We start from the raw sequence: 24,068 nt of genomic DNA on the forward strand, positions 1-24,068 counted from the left end.
GTCAGAATTCAGCGTGGAAGACGGCATCCTCTTGTGGGGGACGCGTGTGATTGTCCCGGAAAAAGGCCAGGAGCTGATACTAACAGACTTGCACAATGGGCATCCAGGTGTGACCAAAATGAAAATGTTGGCCCAGAGTTATGTCTGGTGGCCAGGCCTCGACACCGACATTGAGAAGGTGGCCCAAAACTGCTCCATTTGCCAGGAGCATCAGAAGCTTCTGCCGGCCGTGCCCCTACATCACTGGGAATGGCCAGGGCGGCCCTGGGTGCGCTTGCATGCAGATTTCGCAGGCCCTTTTCAAGGATCCATGTTCCTTCTACTAATCGACGCCCAGTCTAAATGGCTAGAGGTGCATAAGATGCAGGGGACAACGTCCTGCGCAACAATTGAAAAGATGCGTTTGTCTTTTAGTACGCATGGCCTCCCCGAGGTGCTGGTCACGGATAGCAGCACTCCATTCACGAGTGAGGAGTTTGCGAGGTTCATAAAGATGAACGGCATACGCCATATCCGCACTGCCCCTTACCACCCGGCTTCAAATGGGTTGGCAGAGCGCGCAGTGCAGACATTTAAAAGAGGCCTAAAGAAGCAGTCTTCCGGATCAATGGACACGAGCCTGGCTCGCTTTTTGTTTACGTACAGGACCACCCCTCATGCGGTGACTGGGGTAGCTCCTGCAGAACTCCTAATGGGCCGGAGACTTCGCGCCCACCTTAGTATGGTTTTCCCGGACATTGGCGCAAAAGTACGCCGCACACAAGATCGGCAGGGACAGGGATTTTCTCGGCATCGGCCGATTCGGCAGTTTGCGCCCGGTGACCCAGTGTTCGTTCGGAATTTTGCTGGTGGTGCCCAGTGGGTTCCTGGCGTAATCTTTCGCCAAATGGGCCCTATATCTTACCAGGTGCAAGCCCAGGGTTGTCTCCAGCGCAAACATGTAGACCACATTCGGTCCAGAAGACTATCCCCTCCAAAGATTCCCCGCCCCCGGAGCTCATTTCTACAGCCGCAGAGGCCAGTGAAATGGAAAGTAGTCCTCACAATCTTCCTCTGGTGCCTCACCCCAAGCCTGCGCAGGCTGTTACAGAACCGAATGGAGATAGAGACGCTGACATGACGGAGGCAGCAGACTCTGACTCCGAGATGGAGACACAGGACGCATCAGAGGGGGAATCCTCGGGCCCACGGGCCGTGGATGTACAACCTTTACGCCGTTCATCACGGAAACGCCGGTCTCCGTCTCGTTACACACGGCCTGATCCAGCGCTGCATGCAAATGGTGTCCGGCCTGCGGCAAAACGAGTCCGATGCCCTCCTTCGCCAGGGTATTTGGTGGATTCCTTGGACTTTGTGGGGGAGGGATGTTATAACCTGCCTGCTTACCATTGGCTGGGGACTAATGACAATCGCACAATCCTGTAGGAGTATGAGCTTCCCCAATGAGGGGTGCAAAGAAACCATTAGTAAACTCCATGTATAAATAAAGCTGGCCAGTTTGCAACCAGCAGGAAGGAGTGTGCAGCAAGGGAAGTTGCTGCTGCTGTTATATATATATATGTTATTGTAAATAAATGTTATTACTTTGTATCCTTAAAACTTGTGCTGGATTCTTTGTGGCCCTTACAAAAGTAAGGCTATATTATTATGGGCCAGGGTTTAGAGAACACCGAAGTATCATGGAGTTCACCTGATCCACAACTTTACTAGATTTTGGTTATGGGGAGCACAAGGGTCCACTTTACAGGTGTGATGCAACAGAGATCTAAAGTATGTTTAAACAAAAACAATGTTTATTCTATGAATTCAGTTAACATTTTATAAACCCACATGAACATCTTACCAACTACCAACACTGATACCCCCCCAAAATGATACAGTACTCTATAGGTAACCCTTAATAACTTTCCAAACAACATCCATAGGTCAAAAAGACCTTTTTAACAAAGACAGTAGGTTTGCATTCCTTACAGAAACAGGTATTACTTTGAAATCATCAAGTGATCTGGAGACATTCTTTAGTTTGCAGAGAGAGAGATCAATACACATCTGCTTGGTTTGAATGCAGCTCTCTAACTGAAAGCGAAACTAAACACAGAGCCAAAAACAGCTCCCAGCTCCACCCACACAATGACATCACTGCAGCCATTTGACAAAGCACACTTTTCTTAGAGGGACATTCACATGACAAGTGTTTCAATTTTTACATTGATTTTTCTGGGCAAACATCCTCAGAAACCTAACTCCGGTTTTAGCATTGATTCCAATGGGAAACCCTGGAAGGGATTCTCCAGTCCTCCAGCCGTCTGTTTCTCAGCTGCCCGCCCTTCGCTGGCGGTGGGATTCTATCGTCCTGCTGATTGTCAGAGAGATTTCCCATTGCAACCATCACACACCGCCCTGAAACCCACTGGTGGGGCTGTATGCCCGGCGGGAAAATTGAATTGCAACGACTGGAGAGTACTGGCCCATGCTTCACTGAATGGTGTTTCACTGGAAGTGGCAATTTTCAGGAACGCAACCAACACGACCAACCCTTTCAGTAAGGACACCCTGTACCTCATTAAATGTTCAGCTCTTTGTCTTAAAGTTGGGTTGAAGTCATCCAGTCCAAAAGTTTCTAATAGTTTACCAAACTACTGGGTGTTCTTCACTCTGGTACCTTCCATTCTCCATTCACATACTAATTAAGCAATGTTAAATAAAAAGTCCAGGTCAACTTCATATGATGTTTGGTGTCAGTATCTAGCAGTTGTTCTCCCACTACTTTTCATGTCCAAAGGTTAGGTGAGGTTATTTGGTAGTCCGGGGAGAGGGTGGAGGCGTGGGTTTAAGTGGGTTAAGTGGGTGCTCTTTCCAAGAGCCGGTACAGACTCGATGGGCCAAATGGCCTCCCTCTGGACTGTAAATTCTATGATACTGCAGAGTTCTTGTCTGACCCGGGGATGAAACTGTCAACGACCAAAAATAATCATTCCACTGATTTGTTTCTGGAGAAGCAAAACCTGAGAGAGTTTGCAGGAAATTACACTCACACCACTTGCCTGTTCCTTTCCCCCTTTCAATCTGATTCTGGACACATGTACAAATATATATCGGTATATACACATGTTTTTGCAGAAACAAAGCGCAATTCTAGTTTTTAACAGAACCAGCAAGGAAATTCCACCACAATGTCGTGAATCAATTTCCCCCTGATCACCTTCCACCTGAAATCAATTTGAGAAACTTTATCATGTGAAACCGAATAACATTTGCAGCATAATTACCTCATAATACGCCAAGATTCCAGATTTCTGGGTGTTTGGACCAGGGTCACCTTTTCCAGCAATTGGAGCAAAGAGGCTTGTGTTGGAAGTTTTAAGGGTGAAGCTAATTCCAAATGTTGGGATTCCAGCAAGTAGTTTTACTTTTGGTGTACCTTGGTCCCTCCAGTATTTCAAAGCGAAATTCTGCAAAATAATAGAGCTTGGTACCTTTATTGAAGTTTTGCATAGCTAAAAAACATTTTCTGCGTTATGTTGGGAAACAAATTAAAGCGATAATATCAATAATGCTATATAGATATCAATTTTGAGCATACATACTTACAATATTGAAGCGCATTAGTGGGAGATGTTCCTTTGAGCCAACAAACAGGGGACTATGGTGCCCAGTAAAACCATCCCACACACCTCGAAGATTAAATGACATCACAGAGATAAAGTCCAGATATCTGTTTAAGGAAACACGAAATGAAGCATTGCAATCCGAAGTTATTTCTAATAGTCAATTATATCTAGTTGTGAATGGTTTACTGATTCCCAGTCAGAGTTCAAATTTTGCATCCTATCTTTGATGTTTGGAGCCAGAACATTGCTTGAAGACGGAGGGCAGGATTCTCCGTTTAGGCGATCATGGGCGTGATCTTCCGGCCTCGTTACACGCAAGCTCAAACGTAACAAGGCCGGGGAATAGCGGGAAAGGCCAAAAACGAGATTCGCGGCAGGCGCCAAACAGTTTGCGATGCAACCGGCCCGCTCCCGTAGGCCAAATCGGGATCGCACCGTAGCGTGGCGAGAAACCAATCATCACCACGAAAGCCCCATGTCTATACAATTTATGAGAGCGACCCCACATCCAACGGCCTCCCGTCATTCATCGGCCTCTCCAGCAAGTGGTCACACTGGCGCCGATTAGTACTCCCTTTGAAAACGTGAGCCTGGCGGAAGGGCTTCCGTGGGGAGCCGAGGAGGTGAGTAGCCAGCTTTGCTCACAGGCAAAGAGCCCGGGTGTGCTGGGCTTGCCACTCCAGTACTTGGCGGGGGTGGGGCAGAGCAGGCGGGGCCGGTGCTGGTAGGGTAGTGGGAGGGCAATTGCCTGCGGCACCACATGCCAAACCCTGGCTCCCAACTCTGTTCGGGCAGCAACCCTTGTCCCTGCCCGTTTGCCCTACCGATCACCCATAACCCCCATCGACTGCTGAGGACTCTGGCTGCGTGCCTGAAGCCTATCGCTAATAGGCAATTGGCAAACGTGGGTAAGTGAGCACTTAACACATGTCAAGTGTATTCCCATGGGTGGGCGGGCCATGTAGCATGTGGGAGCCATTGCTCAGCTCCCAATCAGACACTGTGCTTGAGCATTGCGGGAAGCAACACCACACACGCAGCAGGCAACATCCGAACACCCAGGGGATGGGACGCAGCTCTGGGGACATGTCCATGGCCTAAGGTTGGGCGAGCGACTGGGAGGGGATTGCCTCGAGTGATGGGCAAAGGGTTTGGTGGTCATGCCGCATTGCAGAAGAAAGTTACAGAGGCATCATAATGGTTGTGCAAAAAGTTGTTTAATGTGCTGCACAATACCCCATTCCCAATAGTGCCGCCCCCCCCCCAACCCCTCCCCAGCCCCCAACCCCACCCCCTACCCTAGTGACCTCCGTGATCCTCAACGTGCCTGGCCCTCCTAGTTCTACCACTGCATCTAGGTGTTCCCCCAGGATGCATATCTGAGCTGGAGGCTGCCAGCTGCTTACGTCAGCCCGTGGCCCTCGATGCACCTGGCGGCAGTCCCCTGTGGGAGCGGAGCACCCTGGCTCACTTGTCAGTGGCACATACCCATCCGTGTCGCCCTGTTCTGTGACTTCGAGACGCAGCCTCATCAGAGGGGTGGAACTCAGGGGAGCGGATGGCCACTGTCGCCATTCCATGGGACGAGTCTGGGTGGGTACTCAGAGCCCCCTCCTCTGGGTCGGTGCCCATAGGGCCCTGGGGTTCACCTTGGGATGGAGGGGCAAGGTGGTTCGAGCCCTGGCTGCCCATGAATCATCTGGCTCTGCCCACCTGGCGGGCTCGGCATGGTCCGCACCATTCTGTCGACACCCTCAGCGATGCTCCTCAGTGACTGGGCCATCTTCTGCAGGGCCTCAACCATGCCCACCTGTGACTGGGACAAGCTCCGCTGTGCCTCCACCATGCCCATCTGAGAGTGGGACATGTCCCACAGAACCTCATCAAAGTTAGCCTGGTACTGGGTCACATCCCCAAGCGAGTCGGACATTCTGCTGAGACCCTCAGCCATTGCCGTCACCAAGTGCGCTACGCCTTGGTCACCTTCACGCATGGTGCCAACATCGTGCACCAGACTTTCCACTGCGGTCGCTATCCTGGCAGTGTTAGCCTTGGTGCCACTCATTGCCAGAGCCATCTTCTGCGCCCGTAGCCTCTGGGGCATTTCCAAGTGGCTGTGGATCTGCTGGAGTGACGCTGACATTTCCCTCTGAATGTCTCGGTCGCTCCTTATCGTCTCCATCAGCTCCCGGTAATCCGCTTCCAGAGGCACAGCATCAGGCTGTCTCACCTGGGGATCTCTGCCTCCATCTGGTTAGCACAGGGCTAAATCGCTGGCTTTGAAAGCAGACCAAGGCAGGCCAGCAGCACGGTTCGATTCCCGTAACAGCCTCCATGAACAGGCGCCGGAATGTGGCGACTAGGGGCTTTTCACAGTAACTTCATTTGAAGCCTACTTGGGACAATAAGCGATTTTCATTTTCATTTTCATTTCATGACAATGGTGTTCAGGGTAAGATCCTGGCATGGATAGAGGATTGGCTGACTGACAGAAGGCAGAGAGTGGGGATAAAGGGGTCTTTTTCAGGATGGCAGCTGGTGACTAGTGGTGTGCCTCAGGGGTCTGTGCTGGGACCACAACTTTTCACAATATACATTCATGATCTGGAAGAAGGAACTGAAGGCACTGTTGCTAAGTTTGCAGATGATACAAAGATCTGTAGAGGGATAGGTAGTATTGAGGAAGCAAGGGGGCTGCAGAAGGACTTGGACAGGCTAGGAGAGTGGGCAATGAAGTGGCAGATGAAATACAATGTGGAAAAGTGTGAGGTGATGCACTTTGGAAAGAGGAATTTAGGCATAGACTATTTTCTAAATGGGGAAATATTTTGGAAATCAGAAGCACAAAGGAACTCGGGAGTCCTTGTTCACGATTATCTTAAGGTTAACTTACAGGTTCAGTCGGCAGTTAGGAAGGCAAATGCAATGTTAGCATTCATGTCAAGAGGGCTAGAATACGGGCAGCACAGTAGCATTGTGCATAGCACAATTGCTTCACAGCTCCAGGGTCCCAGGTTCGATTCCGGCTTGGGTCACTGTCTGTGCAGAGTCTGCACATCTTCCCCGTGTCTGCGTGGGTTTCCTCCGGGTGCTCCGGTTTCCTCCCACAGTCCAAAGATGTGCAGGTTAGGTGGATTGGCCATGATAAATTGCCCTTAGTGTCCAAAATTGCCCTTAGTGTTGGGTGGAGTTACTGGGTTATGGGGATAGGGCGGAGGTGTTGGCCTTGGGTAGGGTGCTCTTTCCAAGAGCCGGTGCAGACTCGATGGGCCGAATGACCTCCTTCTGCACTGTAAATGCTAAGAATACAAGACCAGGGATGTACTTCTGAGACTTTATAAGGCTCTGGTCAGACCCCATTTGGAGTATTGTGAGGAGTTTTGGGCCCCGTATCGAAGGAAAGATGTGCTCGACTTGGAAAGGGTCCAGAGGAGGCTCACAAGAATGATCCCTGGAATGAAGAACTTGTCGTATGAGGAACAGTTGCCGACTCTGGGTCTGTACTCGTTAGAGGTTAGAAGGATGAGGGGGGATCTTATTGATACTGCGAGGTCTGGGTAGAGTGGACGTGGAGAGGATGTTTCCACTTGTAGGAAAAACTAGAACCAGAGGATACATCTCAGACTAAAGGGAAGATCCTTTAAACAGAGATGTGGAGGAATTTCTTCAGCCAGAGGATGGTGAATCTGTGGAACTGTTTGCTGCAGAAGGCTGTGGAGGCCAAATCACTGAGTGTCTTTAAGGCAGAGATAGATAGGTTCTTGATTAACAAGCGGATCAGGGGGTATGGGGAGAAGGCAGGAGAATGGGGATGAGAGGAGTGGAGCATCACGGAAGCGCAGATCACACTGGGTCTAATGCGCTAAGTACATTTAAACAAATGGAAATGCCTGTTGTGCATGCTCCCATCCGGCACGGGACGCAAACCTCGTTTCCGCCGCCTGGGAGGGACTGGAGCACGGTGCCTTAGTTGGCCCCGGGTGTAAACCTCAATTTTTGCCGGATGCCCAATTCTCCGCTCGATGGCGATTCGCGTTTCCGAGGGTCGCGAGGCAGAGTTTCTTTATTTCTCAGTGAGGCCCCCAGGTGGCAGTGTTCACTGGATTGGAGAATCATTTCCCAGACATTGGGAAATGTCGAGAGGCCTCATCCTCCACGGTCAATGCCACCCCCCACCCCCCAGTCCCACCAGCAGTTCCAACTAAATGTTGTAGTGATCTGTACCTCTGTACATACATCTGCACATACACCAGGGACTGCAGCACAGATATAACAGTCACAGCACCACTAGAGGGCAGCATCAGAGATGGGTATAAAGGGCCGAGCCCAAGGGAGGATCCGCCTCTTTTCGAAGCACAGAGCTAGTGAGCAGCAGCACACAGGGATAGCTCAGCATAGGCCGTTTACCTTAGTTTCACTGGTGATACCTCTTGGCGGTTTTACATCTAGTTGAGTTCTGGAAGCAGAACGAACCCTTTGAATAAAGTCTTTGTGTGAACTGTAAGTCTACAGTCGTTATTCAGAATTAGAGAATAACATAAATGTGAGGTTCAGGAAGTTGAGCAGAAAGAATAAAGCTGAACCAGAACGAAAGTAACAAACATGGCTCTGTGACATGGACAAAATGGTTTATTTGTGTGAATCTTCATTCAGAAATGTTCCCCTGGTGCTGCTTGTTGCCAGCTAAACAGAACAAGAGGAAGTGTCATTAAAACCGGCCCCGGGACTGAACCCTCGATTTCCATAGATTTTACAGGGCAGAAGGAGGCCATTCAGCCCATCAGGTCTGCACCGGCCCTTGGAAAGAGCACCCCACTTCAGCCCATGCCTCTACCCTATCCCTGTAACCCCACTTAACCTTTTTGGACACGAAGGGCAATTTATCATGGCCAATCCACCTGCCCTGCACATCTTTGGACTGTGGGAGGAAACCGGAGCACCCGGAGGAAACCCACGCACACACGGGGAGAACGTGCAGACTCCACACAGACAGTGACCCGGGGCCAGGATCGAAGTCGGGTCCTCGGCACCATGAGGTAGCAGTGCTAACCACTGCACCACTGTGCCACCCCGCAGAGTGAGGAACATTGGGTGAGGAAGAATAGGATTTAAAATGGCTGCTTGGAACATGATTGGGTGAATTCATTCAAAATGAACAATATTCAAAACCTTCAGAGGTTATAGAGAATAAAACTCATTGACTTGTGTTTTGTAACCTCTATTTGTAGCCATTAGTTTGCTGATTGTGAATGTTGCAGATGGAAGAGGGCGAAATGCTGGTGATGTGCTGATTCTTGCCACATTTTTGCAGGATCTTTGAAGCAAAATTGAAATGGTGATAATTGAGTGTTGACTATACTTACTCGGATTACAGAAACCTTCCCAATTCCAATAAGAACGGGAGTTTCCTCTTGGTCGGAAAGTGTTGGGTTTGAGAGCCACACATGACTCCTCACTGCAGTACTGAGGGAGTGCTGCGTTGTCAGGGGCTCATCATTTAGACAAACTCTTCATCAAAGGCCTGTCTGATCTCCAATGCAGCTGTTTTAAAGACTAGCAGGTGAGTTCCAGCAAATCATGCAAAATGAGGTGCGTACGTCCCTGTCCCACCAGCCAGGGAATGGGGTTTCCTGGGGAAATCCCCAGGCTTGGGTGCGCTGCCGACGCAGTGGATAATCCCGACAGCGAATCCCGAGAGCTTTTTCTGAAGTTTATACAATTCAATCTTCCTGTACTCACTGGGAAACCTCAGATATCTCGTATCTTAAATTTGCAAGAAAGATATTAGCAGTCACTGCAGCTGTAAGCAGGAGTCTGTCCTTCCCAGAACACAATGCCTCTGTCGTAAAGGCCCTCATCAATTCCTACAAAGAATGAGCAAATGTTAATAGTGATCAACATAATTCAGGTAGTCACAGTTCCAGTTGATAGTCGACCCTCATGGGCATTCTGTCTCTCTTAAAGAACTGTTATTAGACTAATTGGTTCTCTCAGCGTGAGAGAGTTGTCCAAAAGTCAGAAACCCGCCTGTCTGAAACCATGTTGAAATTCCCCCAATGGCGGGTTAATATTGAGTCAATTTCTAATTGGCTGCTGGTGTGTACACCATCGGCATTCATCTCATGAATGCTCATCAAAACACAAAGAGGCAAAATCTTTTGTAGGGACGGCACACGGACCACCAAACTGCAGGGTAATGTCGGGAATAGCAGGAAATCAGAGATGTGTGTGATAATGGAACATCGGTGATTATGGGTGACCTTAATCTGCATATAGATTGGGCGACTCAAATTAGTCACAGTGCAACAGAGGAGGAATTTCTGATGTGTACGGGATGGTTTTCTGGACCAATATTCTGAGGAACCAACAAGGGATCAGGTTATCAAGGACCGGGTGTTGTGCAATGAGAAACGATTAGTTGGCAATCTAGTTGTGAAAGAACCCTTGGGGATGCGTGACCATAATATGGTAGAATTCTTTATCAAGGTGGATAGTGAGGTAGTTGACTCTGAGACCAGGGTCCTGAACCTCAATAAAGGTAACTATGATGGTGTGAGGCATGAACTGGCAAAGACAGACTGGGAAACATTACTGAAAGGAAGGACAGTGGACAGGCAATGGCAGACATTCAAGGAGCGAATAGGTGAACTCCAAACGCTGTTTATTCCTTTTTGGCACAAGAGTAGAAAGGGAACTGTAGCCAAACCATGGCTTACAAGGGAAATTACAGATAGTATTAGGTTCAAAGAAGAGGCATTATAAATTAGCAAGAAAAAGCAATAGACCTGAGGATTGGGAACAGTTTAAAATTCAGCAAAGGCAGACCAAGGGATTGATTAAGAAGGGGATTTCAAAGTGAACCAGCGGGGATCATAACAATTGGCTGTCAAAGTTTCTCTAGGTATGTAAAGAGAAAAAGATTAATAAAAACTAATGTAAACTCCTTCCAGTCAGAAACGGGGGAATTCATAACAGGGAACAAAGAAATGGCTGAGGAACTAAATTCGTACTTTGCTCCTGTCTTCACAAAGGAAGATGAATAATGTACCGGAAGCTCTGTGAAACACAGGTTTTAGTGAGGAGTTTAAGGAAATTAGTATGACTAAAGAAATGGTTGTGGAGAAATTAATGGGATTGAAGGCGGACAAATTTCCAGGGCCCGATAATCTTCATCCCAGAGTAGTTAAGGAAGTGGCCCCGGATATAGTAGATCCATTGGTGGACATTTTCCAAAATTCTTTGGACTCTATAATGGTTCCTGCAGATTCGAGGGAAGCTAATATAACTCTGCTATTCCTCAAGGGAGGACGAGAGAAACAGGGAACCATAGACCAGGGAGCCTAACGTCGGTAGTAGGGAAGTTGATGGAGTCAATTATCAAGGATTTCATAGCACAGCATTTGGAAAGCAGCGGTGTAAACAGACAAAGTCACCATGAAATTACGAAAGGGAAATCATGCTTGACAAATCTTCCAGAATTCTTTGAAGATGTAACTAGTAGAGTTGACCAGAGAGAATGTGGTTTATTTAGACTTTCAGACGACATTCAACAAGTTCTCACATAGCAGATTAGTATGTAACTTTAAAGTGTATGGGATTGTGGGTAGTATTTTGAGATGGATAGAAAGCTGGTTAACAGACAGGAAGCAAAAAGTTGGAATAAATGGGTCTTCCTTTGATCGGCAGGCAGTGCCTAGTGGAGTACCACAGGGATCGGTGCTAGGACCCCAGCTGTTCACATTATACATTAATGATTTGGACGAGAGAACTAAATGTATTATCTCAAAATTTGCAGATAACATAGAGTTGTGTAGGAGGGAGAGCTGTGAGGAGGATGCAGAGATGCTTTAGTTGGATTTGGACAGGCTGAGTGAGTGAGTATATGCATGGCAGATGCAGTATAATGTGGATTATTATGAGATTATCCGCTTCGGTAGCAAAAATAGGAAGGCAGGTTATTATTTGAATGGGTGTAAATTGAGGGAGGTGGATACTCAGCGAGACTCTGGTGTCCTCGTGCATCAGTTGCTGAAAGTAAGCGCGCAGGTACAGCAGGCAGTAAAGAAGGCAAATGGCATGTTGGCCTTCATAGCGAGAGGATTTGAGTATAGGAATAGAGATGGTTTACTGCAATTGTATAGGGCATTGGTGAGGCCACACCTGGAGTATTGTGGACAGTTCTGGTGTCCTTATCTGAGGAAGGATGTTCTTGCTATGGAGGGAGTGCAGCGAAGGTTTACCAGGCTGATTCCTGGGATGGTGGGACTGTCATATGAGAGACTAAGTCGGTTCGGATTATATTAATTGGAGTTTAGAAGAGTGAGACGGGATTTCATTGAAATTTATAAAATTCTGACAGGATTAGACAGGGTAGATTCAGAAAGAATGTTCCCGATGGTGGGGGAGTCCAGAACTAGGGGTCATAGTTTGACAATAAGGTGTGAACCTTTTAGGACTGAGGTGAGGAGACATTTCTTCACCCAGAGAGTGGTGAATCTGTGGAATTCACTCCCACAGCAAACAATTGAGGCCAAAATGTGTAATTTCAAAAAGGAATTAGATATATTTCTTGAGGCTAAAGGGATCAAGGGATATGGGGGCAAAGGCGGGATCAGGGTATTGAACTTGATGATCAGCCATGACCATAATGAATGGTTGAGCAGGCTCGAAGGGCCGAATGGCCTCCTCCTGTTTCTATTTTCTACGTATGTTTCTGATTAAAACGGCTCCCACTGGCATGCTGTGAGCCTTTCAGTCTTGTGTTACACCAATGTGAAATTACGTTGGACTAAAACCCGATTGGTGAAGAATGACGTGCACAAGGCTGTCCTCAGCTCACAAGACACTTTGATGTGAGTGCAACAACCTTTCTGCCATGATGTTGCACTGCTCCTGATGCGCTGTTCACGCTCTGCCAGGTTCATGTCGTTCAGCTCCATGCTGAGCTGGTCCTCATGGTCAGCACCGTGCTCCTGGACCCAAGGACATTCCTGTGTCCCCAAGTCAGATCAGTACTGCGCTTTGGGTGATCAGTACTGCGCTTTGGGTGATCAGTACTGCGCTTTGGATGATCAGTACTGTGCTTTGTGCAGTGGCCTGACGAGGACAAGTGGGACAATGTGGAAAGAGGGCTCTGCAAGGAGTAGGGGAAAGGGAAGGACTCACGATGACAGGCAGAGAGGCAAGGTGGTGGATGAAGAAGATGAACAATGGAAGACAGAGAGAAGACTGAGGAGACGGAAGCTGGACACTGAAAAGGCCGCACGCAAAGCTCACAAACAAAAGGATCAAAGGGTTGTCACATCATTTACTGGAATGGAATGGATGAAGACTCCAGATGCGATGGAGAGAGGTCAAAGTGGGGCATGGACTTGGGGGGAGGGTGATTGAACTGAGGGACAGACATCCTGAGGCTGTTAACCTTTCCCGTATGTGTTCTGAAATCTTGCACATTCTGGTGAAGATAGTTGAGTTGGAGAGAGTGGTACAGGTGTGTTGGACGAGTATTTAAATAAGGCACCGGAACCTCCGAACCTGTCAGCTGATACCGTGATACTGATGAAACCAAATATGCTTGTTCCTTTTTACTGCTCCTCCAGCGGTCACTTTCATGAACGTGTGGCCTCCACTGATATTGGGGATGCAATATTGGATTTATATCATTTCTAAATGTCTTTACAAGATGTCATATTGAAGATTATAGCCTTAGACCTTTCACCTTGGACAAGAGTGTAAAATATTGTTTATATTTGGCGTGGCTGTTTTCTCTGCGTGGAAACCTCCAGTCCAGGTCTAAACCGTCGAACTTGTGTCTCTTCAGGAAGTGCACTACAGATTTGATGAAAGCTTTTCGGTTTTTCAGTGTGGAGGAAATGTTGACATACCTAAGGGTGGGAAGATTGAAACAGAAAGCTTTAAAAATTGAGTTTTCAGAATCAGGCCATTTTTTCCCTGCCAGTATTGTTTCTTTGACCATTTAACATGCTCACTGTACTCAGGACACCGAGGGCCAGGATTCGATCGTGGCCCCAGGTCACTGTCCGAGTGGAGTTTGTACATTCTCCCCATGTTTGCATGGGTCTCACCCCCACAATCCAAAAGGATGTACAGGATAGGTGAATTGGCCACCCTAAATTGCCCCTCAATTGGAAAAAAATAAGAATTGGGTCCATCTACATTTCTCTTTTGTTGTACTTTTCCTCATGCTTCCTCTCCATTTCTCTTTCCTGCATCTCCCTTTGTTTCATTTGGAACTGGATTTGGCTAATTCTGATTGGTGCCTTGATCCAGGCTGTGCTTTTGGCATTTAAAAAAAATTTAAATGCTGAATAATCACTTCAATTACCTCCACCTTCCTAGCTCGATCTGGTACCTCTATTTCTAATTCACCCACCACTTCAACTAGCTTGTCTTTGTGAATCTCTTTGAAATTAATCCGAGGTAAGTCATCCACCTTGAGAATTTGCTTAACAGCTTCCAGACCCATCCTTCCATGTCTTGACCATCCTGGTGTCACTTTTTAGTTTATGCTGTAACTCAAACGACGTCATCTACCGCTCCAATGATCCCTGACCTAAGACCCCATATCATGTTATGACATCTTGGGCAAGGACATGGTCAATTACAGCCCACTCGTCCTGGAGACACAACACAGGTGAATTCTTATGAAAAAAAACCAAAGTCTTTGGTCCCTGGCTGCCCAATAATTACACTCACCAGTTTTGTAAGTAGAAACAAGAACTATAATGAAAGGCGCAGCAGATACACTTGGTTAACTGTTAACAATCCTAGCTCCCCACTTTAACTTGTTCCCTACCCTCTACACACAAGACAGATACACACAGAGGTGTGGAAAGGAGTAAAATAAAACCCAAGTGAAAGAGAGAGGGGTCTTTGTTTTGTAGCCTGGAATGGCCTTTTCTACAGTTTTAAATTACCGTGCACACAACTTTCCTGGAGAGGCTGAATTTTTCTCATCAAACTTTTCTTTCAGTTCATGGTTTGTCTTCAGGTCTCTGCAGTCCCAAGAAGTGGTGGCACAGTGGTATTGTCACTGGACTAATAAACCAGAAAAACCCAGGGTATGCTCTGGGGATCCGGGATCGAATCCCACCACTGCAGATGGTGAAATTTGAATAGAATAAAATTCTGGAATTAAAAGTCTAATGATGACCATGAAACCGCTGTTGATTGTCGTTAAAAACCCACCTGGTTCACTAATGTATTCAGGGAAGGAAATCTGCCATCCTTACCCGGTCTGACCGATGTATGATTCCAGAACCACAGCAATGTGATTGACTCTTAACTGCCCCCTCAAAGGCAATTAGGGATGGGCAATGAATGCTGTGCCAGCTGGCAATGCCCATATCCCATGAACACATTTTTAAAATTCCAATATCTACAGGCTTTCTGGAGAGAGTTAGCAACAGCCTTCTGCAGAGAGGGTTAGCAACAGCCTTCTGGAGAGAGATAGCAACAGCCTTCTGGAGAGAGATAGCAACAGCCTTCTGGAGAGAGACAGCAACAGCCTTCTGCAGAGAGTTAGCAACAGCCTTCTGGAGAGAGATAGCTACAGTCTTCTGGAGAGTGTTAGCAACAGCCTTCTGGAGAGAGATAGCTACAGTCTTCTGGAGAGTGTTAGCAACAGCCTTCTGGAGAGAGTTAGCAACAGCCTTCTGGAGAGAGATAGCAACAGCCTTCTGGAGAGAGTTAGCAACAGCCTTCTGCAGAGAGATGGCACCAGCCTTCTGGAGAGAGTTAGCAACAGCCTTCTGCAGAGAGATGGCAACAGCCTTCTGGAGAGAGCTAGCAACAGCCTTCTGGAGAGAGATACCAACAGCCTTCTGGAGAGAGACAGCAACAGCCTTCTGGAGAGAGTTAGCAAAAGCCTTCTGGAGGGAGTTAGCATCAGCCTGCTGCAGAGAGGGTTAGCAACAGCCTTCTGGAGAGAGATACCAACAGCCTTCTGGAGAGAGATAGCAACAGCCTTCTGGAGGGAGTTAGTAACAGCCTTCTGGAGAGGGTTAGCAACAGCCTTCTGGAGGGTGTTAGCAACAGCCTTCTGGAGAGAGATAGCAACAGCCTTCTGGAGAGGGTTAGCAACAGCCTTCTGGAGGGAGTTAGCAACAGCCGTCTGGAGAGAGTTAGCAACAGCCTTCTGGAGAGAGTTAGCATCAGCCTTCTGCAGACGGGGTTAGCAACAGCCTTCTGGAGAGAGATACCAACAGCCTTCTGGAGAGAGATAGCAACAGGCTTCTGCAGAGAGATAGCAACAGCCTTCTGGAGAGAGATAGCAACAGCCTTCTGGAGGGAGATAGCAACAGCCTTCTGGAGAGAGATAGCAACAGCCTTCTGGAGAGAGATAGCAACAGCCTTCTGGAGAGAGATAGCAACAGCCTTCTGGAGAGAGTTAGCAACAGCCTTCTGGAGAGAGATAGCAACAGCCTTCAGGAGAGAGATAGCAACAGCCTTCTGGAGAGAGATAGCAACAGCCTTCTGGAGAGAGATAGCAACAGCCTTCTGGAGAGAGATAGCAACAGCCTTCTGGAGAGAGTTAGCAACAGCCTTCTGGAGAGAGATAGCAACAGCCTTCAGGAGAGAGATAGCAACAGCCTTCTGGAGAGAGATAGCAACAGCCTTCTGGAGAGAGTTAGCAACAGACTTCTGGAGAGAGATAGCAACAGCCTTCAGGAGAGAGATAGCAACAGCCTTCTGGAGAGAGACAGCAACGCCTTCTGCAGAGAGATGGCACCAGCCTTCTGGAGAGAGTTAGCAACAGCCTTCTGGAGAGAGATAGCAACAGCCTTCTGGAGAGAGTTAGCAAAAGCCTTCTGGAGGGAGTTAGCATCAGCCTGCTGCAGAGAGGGTTAGCAACAGCCTTCTGGAGAGAGATACCAACAGCCTTCTGGAGAGAGATAGCAACAGCCTTCTGGAGGGAGTTAGTAACAGCCTTCTGGAGAGGGTTAGCAACAGCCTTCTGGAGGGTGTTAGCAACAGCCTTCTGGAGAGAGATAGCAACAGCCTTCTGGAGAGGGTTAGCAACAGCCTTCTGGAGGGAGTTAGCAACAGCCTTCTGGAGAGAGTTAGCAACAGCCTTCTGGAGAGAGTTAGCATCAGCCTTCTGCAGAGAGGGTTAGCAACAGCCTTCTGGAGAGAGATACCAACAGCCTTCTGGAGAGAGATAGCAACAGGCTTCTGCAGAGAGATAGCAACAGCCTTCTGGAGAGAGATAGCAACAGCCTTCTGGAGGGAGATAGCAACAGCCTTCTGGAGAGAGATAGCAACAGCCTTCTGGAGAGAGATAGCAACAGCCTTCTGGAGAGAGATAGCAACAGCCTTCTGGAGAGAGTTAGCAACAGCCTTCTGGAGAGAGATAGCAACAGCCTTCAGGAGAGAGATAGCAACAGCCTTCTGGAGAGAGATAGCAACAGCCTTCTGGAGAGAGATAGCAACAGCCTTCTGGAGAGAGATAGCAACAGCCTTCTGGAGAGAGTTAGCAACAGCCTTCTGGAGAGAGATAGCAACAGCCTTCAGGAGAGAGATAGCAACAGCCTTCTGGAGAGAGATAGCAACAGCCTTCTGGAGAGAGTTAGCAACAGACTTCTGGAGAGAGATAGCAACAGCCTTCAGGAGAGAGATAGCAACAGCCTCCTGGAGAGAGACAGCAACGCCTTCTGAAGTGAGATGGCACCAGCCTTCTGGAGAGAGTTAGCAACAGCCTTCTGGAGAGAGATAGCAACAGCCTTCTGGAGGGAGTTAGCAACAGCTTTCTGGAGGGAGTTAGCAACAGCCTTCTGGAGAGAGGGTTAGCAACAGCCTTCTGGAGAGAGATACCAACAGCCTTCTGGAGAGAGTTAGCAACAGCCTTCTGGAGAGAGATACCAACAGCCTTCTGGAGAGAGTTAGCAACAGCCTTCTGGAGAGAGCTAGCAACAGCCTTCTGGAGAGAGATAGCAACAGCCTTCTGGAGGGAGTTAGCAACATCCTTCTGGAGAGAGATAGCTACAGTCTTCTGGAGAGAGATAGCAACAGCCTTCTGGAGAGAGATAGCAACAGCCTTCTGGAGAGAGACAGCAACGCCTTCTGCAGAGAGATGGCAACAGCCTTCTGGAGAGAGATAGCAACAGCCTTCTGGAGAGAGTTAGCAACAGCCTTCTGGAGAGAGATAGCAACAGCCTTCTGGAGAGAGATAGCAACAGCCTTCTGGAGGGAGTCAGCAACATCCTTCTGCAGAGAGGGTTAGCAACAGCCTTCTGGAGAGAGATAGCAACAGCCTTCTGGAGAGAGGGTTAGCAACAGCCTTCTGGAGAGAGTTAGCAACAGCCTTCTGGAGAGAGTTAGCATCAACCTTCTGGAGGGAGTTAGCAACAGCCTTCTGGAGAGAGTTAGCAACAGCCTTCTGCAGAGAGATAGCAACAGCCTTCTGGAGAGAGTTAGCAACAGCCTTCTGGAGAGAGTTAGCAACAGCCTTCTGGAGGGAGTTAGCAACAGCCTTCTGGAGAGAGATAGCAACAGCCTTCTGGAGAGAGTTAGCAACAGCCTTCTGGAGAGAGTTACCAACAGCCTTCTGGAGAGAGTTACCAACAGCCTTCTGGAGAGAGACAGCAACAGCCTTCTGGAGGGAGTTAGCAACAGCCTTCTGGAGGGAGTTAGCAAAAGCCATCTGCAGAGAGGGTTAGCAACAGCCTTCTGGAGAGAGTTAGCAACAGCCTTCTGGAAAGAGATAGCAACAGCCTTCTGGAGAGAGTTAGCAACAGCCTTCTGCAGAGAGATGGCACCAGCCTTCTGGAGAGAGTTAGCAACAGCCTTCTGCAGAGAGATGGCAACAGCCTTCTGGAGAGAGCTAGCAACAGCCTTCTGGAGAGAGATACCAACAGCCTTCTGGAGAGAGACAGCAACAGCCTTCTGGAGAGAGTTAGCAAAAGCCTTCTGGAGGGAGTTAGCATCAGCCTGCTGCAGAGAGGGTTAGCAACAGCCTTCTGGAGAGAGATACCAACAGCCTTCTGGAGAGAGATAGCAACAGCCTTCTGGAGGGAGTTAGTAACAGCCTTCTGGAGAGGGTTAGCAACAGCCTTCTGGAGGGTGTTAGCAACAGCCTTCTGGAGAGAGATAGCAACAGCCTTCTGGAGAGGGTTAGCAACAGCCTTCTGGAGGGAGTTAGCAACAGCCTTCTGGAGAGAGTTAGCAACAGCCTTCTGGAGAGAGTTAGCATCAGCCTTCTGCAGAGAGGGTTAGCAACAGCCTTCTGGAGAGAGATACCAACAGCCTAATGGAGAGAGATAGCAACAGGCTTCTGCAGAGAGATAGCAACAGCCTTCTGGAGAGAGATAGCAACAGCCTTCTGGAGGGAGATAGCAACAACCTTCTGGAGAGAGATAGCAACAGCCTTCTGGAGAGAGATAGCAACAGCCTTCTGGAGAGAGATAGCAACAGCCTTCTGGAGAGAGTTAGCAACAGCCTTCTGGAGAGAGATAGCAACAGCCTTCAGGAGAGAGATAGCAACAGCCTTCTGGAGAGAGATAGCAACAGCCTTCTGGAGAGAGATAGCAACAGCCTTCTGGAGAGAGATAGCAACAGCCTTCTGGAGAGAGTTAGCAACAGCCTTCTGGAGAGAGATAGCAACAGCCTTCAGGAGAGAGATAGCAACAGCCTTCTGGAGAGAGATAGCAACAGCCTTCTGGAGAGAGTTAGCAACAGACTTCTGGAGAGAGATAGCAACAGCCTTCAGAAGAGAGATAGCAACAGCCTTCTGGAGAGAGACAGCAACGCCTTCTGCAGAGAGATGGCACCAGCCTTCTGGAGAGAGTTAGCAACAGCCTTCTGGAGAGAGATAGCAACAGCCTTCTGGAGGGAGTTAGCAACAGCTTTCTGGAGGGAGTTAGCAACAGCCTTCTGGAGAGAGGGTTAGCAACAGCCTTCTGGAGAGAGATACCAACAGCCTTCTGGAGAGAGTTAGCAACAGCCTTCTGGAGAGAGATACCAACAGCCTTCTGGAGAGAGTTAGCAACAGCCTTCAAGAGAGAGCTAGCAACAGCCTTCTGGAGAGAGATAGCAACAGCCTTCTGGAGGGAGTTAGCAACATCCTTCTGGAGAGAGATAGCTACAGTCTTCTGGAGAGAGATAGCAACAGCCTTCTGGAGAGAGATAGCAACAGCCTTCTGGAGAGAGACAGCAACGCCTTCTGCAGAGAGATGGCAACAGCCTTCTGGAGAGAGATAGCAACAGCCTTCTGGAGAGAGATACCAACAGCCTTCTGGAGAGAGACAGCAACAGCCTTCTGGAGAGAGTTAGCAAAAGCCTTCTGGAGGGAGTTAGCATCAGCCTGCTGCAGAGAGGGTTAGCAACAGCCTTCTGGAGAGAGATACCAACAGCCTTCTGGAGAGAGATAGCAACAGCCTTCTGGAGGGAGTTAGTAACAGCCTTCTGGAGAGGGTTAGCAACAGCCTTCTGGAGGGTGTTAGCAACAGCCTTCTGGAGAGAGATAGCAACAGCCTTCAGGAGAGGGTTAGCAACAGCCTTCTGGAGGGAGTTAGCAACAGCCTTCTGGAGAGAGTTAGCAACAGCCTTCTGGAGAGAGTTAGCATCAGCCTTCTGCAGAGAGGGTTAGCAACAGCCTTCTGGAGAGAGATACCAACAGCCTTCTGGAGAGAGATAGCAACAGGCTTCTGCAGATAGATAGCAACAGCCTTCTGGAGAGAGATAGCAACAGCCTTCTGGAGAGAGATAGCAACAGCCTTCTGGAGAGAGTTAGCAACAGCCTTCTGGAGAGAGATAGCAACAGCCTTCAGGAGAGAGATAGCAACAGCCTTCTGGAGAGAGATAGCAACAGCCTTCTGGAGAGAGATAGCAACAGCCTTCTGGAGAGAGATAGCAACAGCCTTCTGGAGAGAGTTAGCAACAGCCTTCTGGAGAGAGATAGCAACAGCCTTCAGGAGAGAGATAGCAACAGCCTTCTGGAGAGAGATAGCAACAGCCTTCTGGAGAGAGTTAGCAACAGACTTCTGGAGAGAGATAGCAACAGCCTTCAGAAGAGAGATAGCAACAGCCTTCTGGAGAGAGACAGCAACGCCTTCTGCAGAGAGATGGCACCAGCCTTCTGGAGAGAGTTAGCAACAGCCTTCTGGAGAGAGATAGCAACAGCCTTCTGGAGGGAGTTAGCAACAGCTTTCTGGAGGGAGTTAGCAACAGCCTTCTGGAGAGAGGGTTAGCAACAGCCTTCTGGAGAGAGATACCAACAGCCTTCTGGAGAGAGTTAGCAACAGCCTTCTGGAGAGAGATACCAACAGCCTTCTGGAGAGAGTTAGCAACAGCCTTCTGGAGAGAGCTAGCAACAGCCTTCTGGAGAGAGATAGCAACAGCCTTCTGGAGGGAGTTAGCAACATCCTTCTGGAGAGAGATAGCTACAGTCTTCTGGAGAGAGATAGCAACAGCCTTCTGGAGAGAGATAGCAACAGCCTTCTGGAGAGAGACAGCAACGCCTTCTGCAGAGAGATGGCAACAGCCTTCTGGAGAGAGATAGCAACAGCCTTCTGGAGAGAGTTAGCAACAGCCTTCTGGAGAGAGATAGCAACAGCCTTCTGGAGAGAGATAGCAACAGCCTTCTGGAGGGAGTTAGCAACATCCTTCTGCAGAGAGGGTTAGCAACAGCCTTCTGGAGAGAGATAGCAACAGCCTTCTGGAGAGAGGGTTAGCAACAGCCTTCTGGAGAGAGTTAGCAACAGCCTTCTGGAGAGAGTTAGCATCAGCCTTCTGGAGGGAGTTAGCAACAGCCTTCTGGAGAGAGTTAGCAACAGCCTTCTGCAGAGAGATAGCAACAGCCTTCTGGAGAGAGTTAGCAACAGCCTTCTGGAGAGAGTTAGCAACAGCCTTCTGGAGGGAGTTAGCAACAGCCTTCTGGAGAGAGATAGCAACAGCCTTCTGGAGAGAGTTAGCAACAGCCTTCTGGAGAGAGTTACCAACAGCCTTCTGGAGAGAGTTACCAACAGCCTTCTGGAGAGAGACAGCAACAGCCTTCTGGAGGGAGTTAGCAACAGCCTTCTGGAGGGAGTTAGCAAAAGCCATCTGCAGAGAGTTAGCAACAGCCTTCTGGAGAGAGACAGCAACAGCCTTCTGGAGGGAGTTAGCATCAGCCTTCTGCAGAGAGGGTTAGCAACAGCCTTCTGGAGAGAGATACCAACAGCCTTCTGGAGAGAGATAGCAACAGCCTTCTGGAGGGAGTTAGCAACAGCCTTCTGGAGAGGGTTAGCAACAGCCTTCTGGAGAGAGATAGCTACAGTCCTCTGGAGAGAGTTAGCATCAGCCTTCTGCAGAGAGGGTTAGCAACAGCCTTCTGGAGAGAGATACCAACAGCCTTCTGGAGAGAGATAGCAACAGGCTTCTGCAGAGAGGGTTAGCAACAGCCTTCTGGAGGGAGATAGCAACAGCCTTCTGGAGAGAGATAGCAACAGCCTTCTGGAGAGAGATAGCTACAGTCTTCTGGAGAGAGTTAGCATCAGCCTTCTGCAGAGAGGGTTAGCAACAGCCTTCTGGAGAGAGATACCAACAGCCTTCTGGAGAGAGATAGCAACAGGCTTCTGCAGAGAGGGTTAGCAACAGCCTTCTGGAGGGAGATAGCAACAGCCTTCTGGAGAGAGATAGCAACAGCCTTCTGGAGAGAGATAGCAACAGCCTTCTGGAGAGAGATAGCAACAGCCTTCTGGAGAGAGTTAGCAACAGCCTTCAGGAGAGAGATAGCAACAGCCTTCTGGAGAGAGACAGCAACGCCTTCTGCAGAGAGATAGCAACAGCCTTCTGGAGAGAGATAGCAACAGCCTTCAGGAGAGAGATAGCAACAGCCTTCTGGAGAGAGACAGCAACGCCTTCTGCAGAGAGATGGCACCAGCCTTCTGGAGAGAGTTAGCAACAGCCTTCTGGAGAGAGATAGCAACAGCCTTCTGGAGACAGTCAACAACAGCCTTCTGGAGAGAGATAGCAACAGCCTTCTGGAGACAGTCAGCAACAGCCTTCTGGAGAGAGATAGCAACAGCCTTCTGGAGAGAGATACCAACAGCATTCTGGAGAGAGTTAGCAACAGCCTTCTGGAGAGAGATAGCAACAGCCTTCTGGAGAGAGATAGCTACAGTCTTCTGGAGAGAGTTAGCATCAGCCTTCTGCAGAGAGGGTTAGCAACAGCCTTCTGGAGAGAGATACCAACAGCCTTCTGGAGAGAGATAGCAACAGGCTTCTGCAGAGAGGGTTAGCAACAGCCTTCTGGAGGGAGATAGCAACAGCCTTCTGGAGAGAGATAGCAACAGCCTTCTGGAGAGAGATAGCAACATCCTTCTGGAGAGAGATAGCAACAGCCTTCTGGAGAGAGTTAGCAACAGCCTTCTGGAGAGAGATAGCAACAGCCTTCAGGAGAGAGATAGCAACAGCCTTCTGGAGAGAGACAGCAACGCCTTCTGCAGAGAGATGGCACCAGCCTTCTGGAGAGAGTTAGCAACAGCCTTCTGGAGAGAGATAGCAACAGCCTTCTGGAGACAGTCATCAACAGCCTTCTGGAGAGAGATAGCAACAGCCTTCTGGAGACAGTCAGCAACAGCCTTCTGGAGAGAGATACCAACAGCATTCTGGAGAGAGTTAGCAACAGCCTTCTGCAGAGAGATAGCAACAGCCTTCTGGAGAGAGATAGCAACAGCCTTCTGGAGAGAGATAGCAACAGCCTTCTGGAGAGAGATAGCAACAGCCTTCTGGAGAGAGTTAGCAACAGCCTTCTGGAGAGAATTAGCAACAGCCTTCTGGAGAGAGTTAGCTACAGCCTTCTGGAGAGAGATAGCAACAGCCTTCTGGAGAGAGTTAGCAACAGCATTCGGGAGAGAGTTAGCAACAGCCTTCTGGAGAGAGATAGCAACAGCCTTCTGGAGAGAGTTAGCTACAGCCTTCTGGAGAGAGATAGCAACAGCATTCGGGAGAGAGTTAGCAACAGCCTTCTGGAGAGAGATAGCAACAGCCTTCTGGAGAGAGATAGCAACAGCCTTCTGGAGACAGTCAGCAACAGCCTTCTGGAGAGAGATAGCAACAGCCTTCTGGAGAGAGATACCAACAGCATTCGGGAGAGAGTTAGCAACAGCCTTCTGCAGAGAGATAGCAACAGTCTTCTGGTGAGAGATAGCAACAGCCTTCTGGAGAGAGATAGCAACAGCCTTCTGGAGAGAGTTAGCAACAGCCTTCTGGAGATAGATAGCAACAGCCTTCTGGAGAGAGTTAGCAACAGCCTTCTGGAGAGAGGGTTAGCAACAGCCTTCTGGAGAGAGATAGCAACAGCCTTCTGGAGAGAGATAGCAACAGCCTTCTGGAGAGAGTTAGCAACAGCCTTCTGGAGAGAGTTAGCAACAGCCTTCTGGAGAGAGTTAGCAACAGCCTTCTGGAGAGAGATAGCTCCAGTCTTCTGGAGAGAGTTAGCAACAGCCTTCTGGAGAG

At 48.9% G+C, this 24,068-nt stretch overlaps 1 protein-coding gene across 3 annotated transcripts in view; it reads right to left on the bottom strand.

Moving 5' to 3' along the window:
* LOC140393660 (acidic mammalian chitinase-like) overlaps positions 1-24,068 on the bottom strand; it is a 309,380-nt gene that overhangs the window by 43,519 nt on the left and 241,793 nt on the right. For all 3 annotated transcript variants that reach the window (XR_011935705.1, XM_072479945.1, XM_072479944.1), the window contains exons 5-8: positions 13,330-13,495; positions 9,351-9,475; positions 3,592-3,715; positions 3,270-3,452 (exon numbers count right to left, since the gene is read on the bottom strand). Coding sequence is in view for 2 of the 3 variants with exons in the window: in XM_072479945.1 (XP_072336046.1) it covers positions 3,270-3,452; positions 3,592-3,715; positions 9,351-9,475; positions 13,330-13,495 (598 nt within the window). In the remaining variant the exon portion in view is untranslated. The remainder of the gene's footprint in view (positions 1-3,269; positions 3,453-3,591; positions 3,716-9,350; positions 9,476-13,329; positions 13,496-24,068) is intronic.

Source organism: Scyliorhinus torazame, chromosome 17 (assembly GCF_047496885.1).
Source record: "Scyliorhinus torazame isolate Kashiwa2021f chromosome 17, sScyTor2.1, whole genome shotgun sequence".
NCBI classification, from domain to species: domain Eukaryota; kingdom Metazoa; phylum Chordata; class Chondrichthyes; order Carcharhiniformes; family Scyliorhinidae; genus Scyliorhinus; species Scyliorhinus torazame.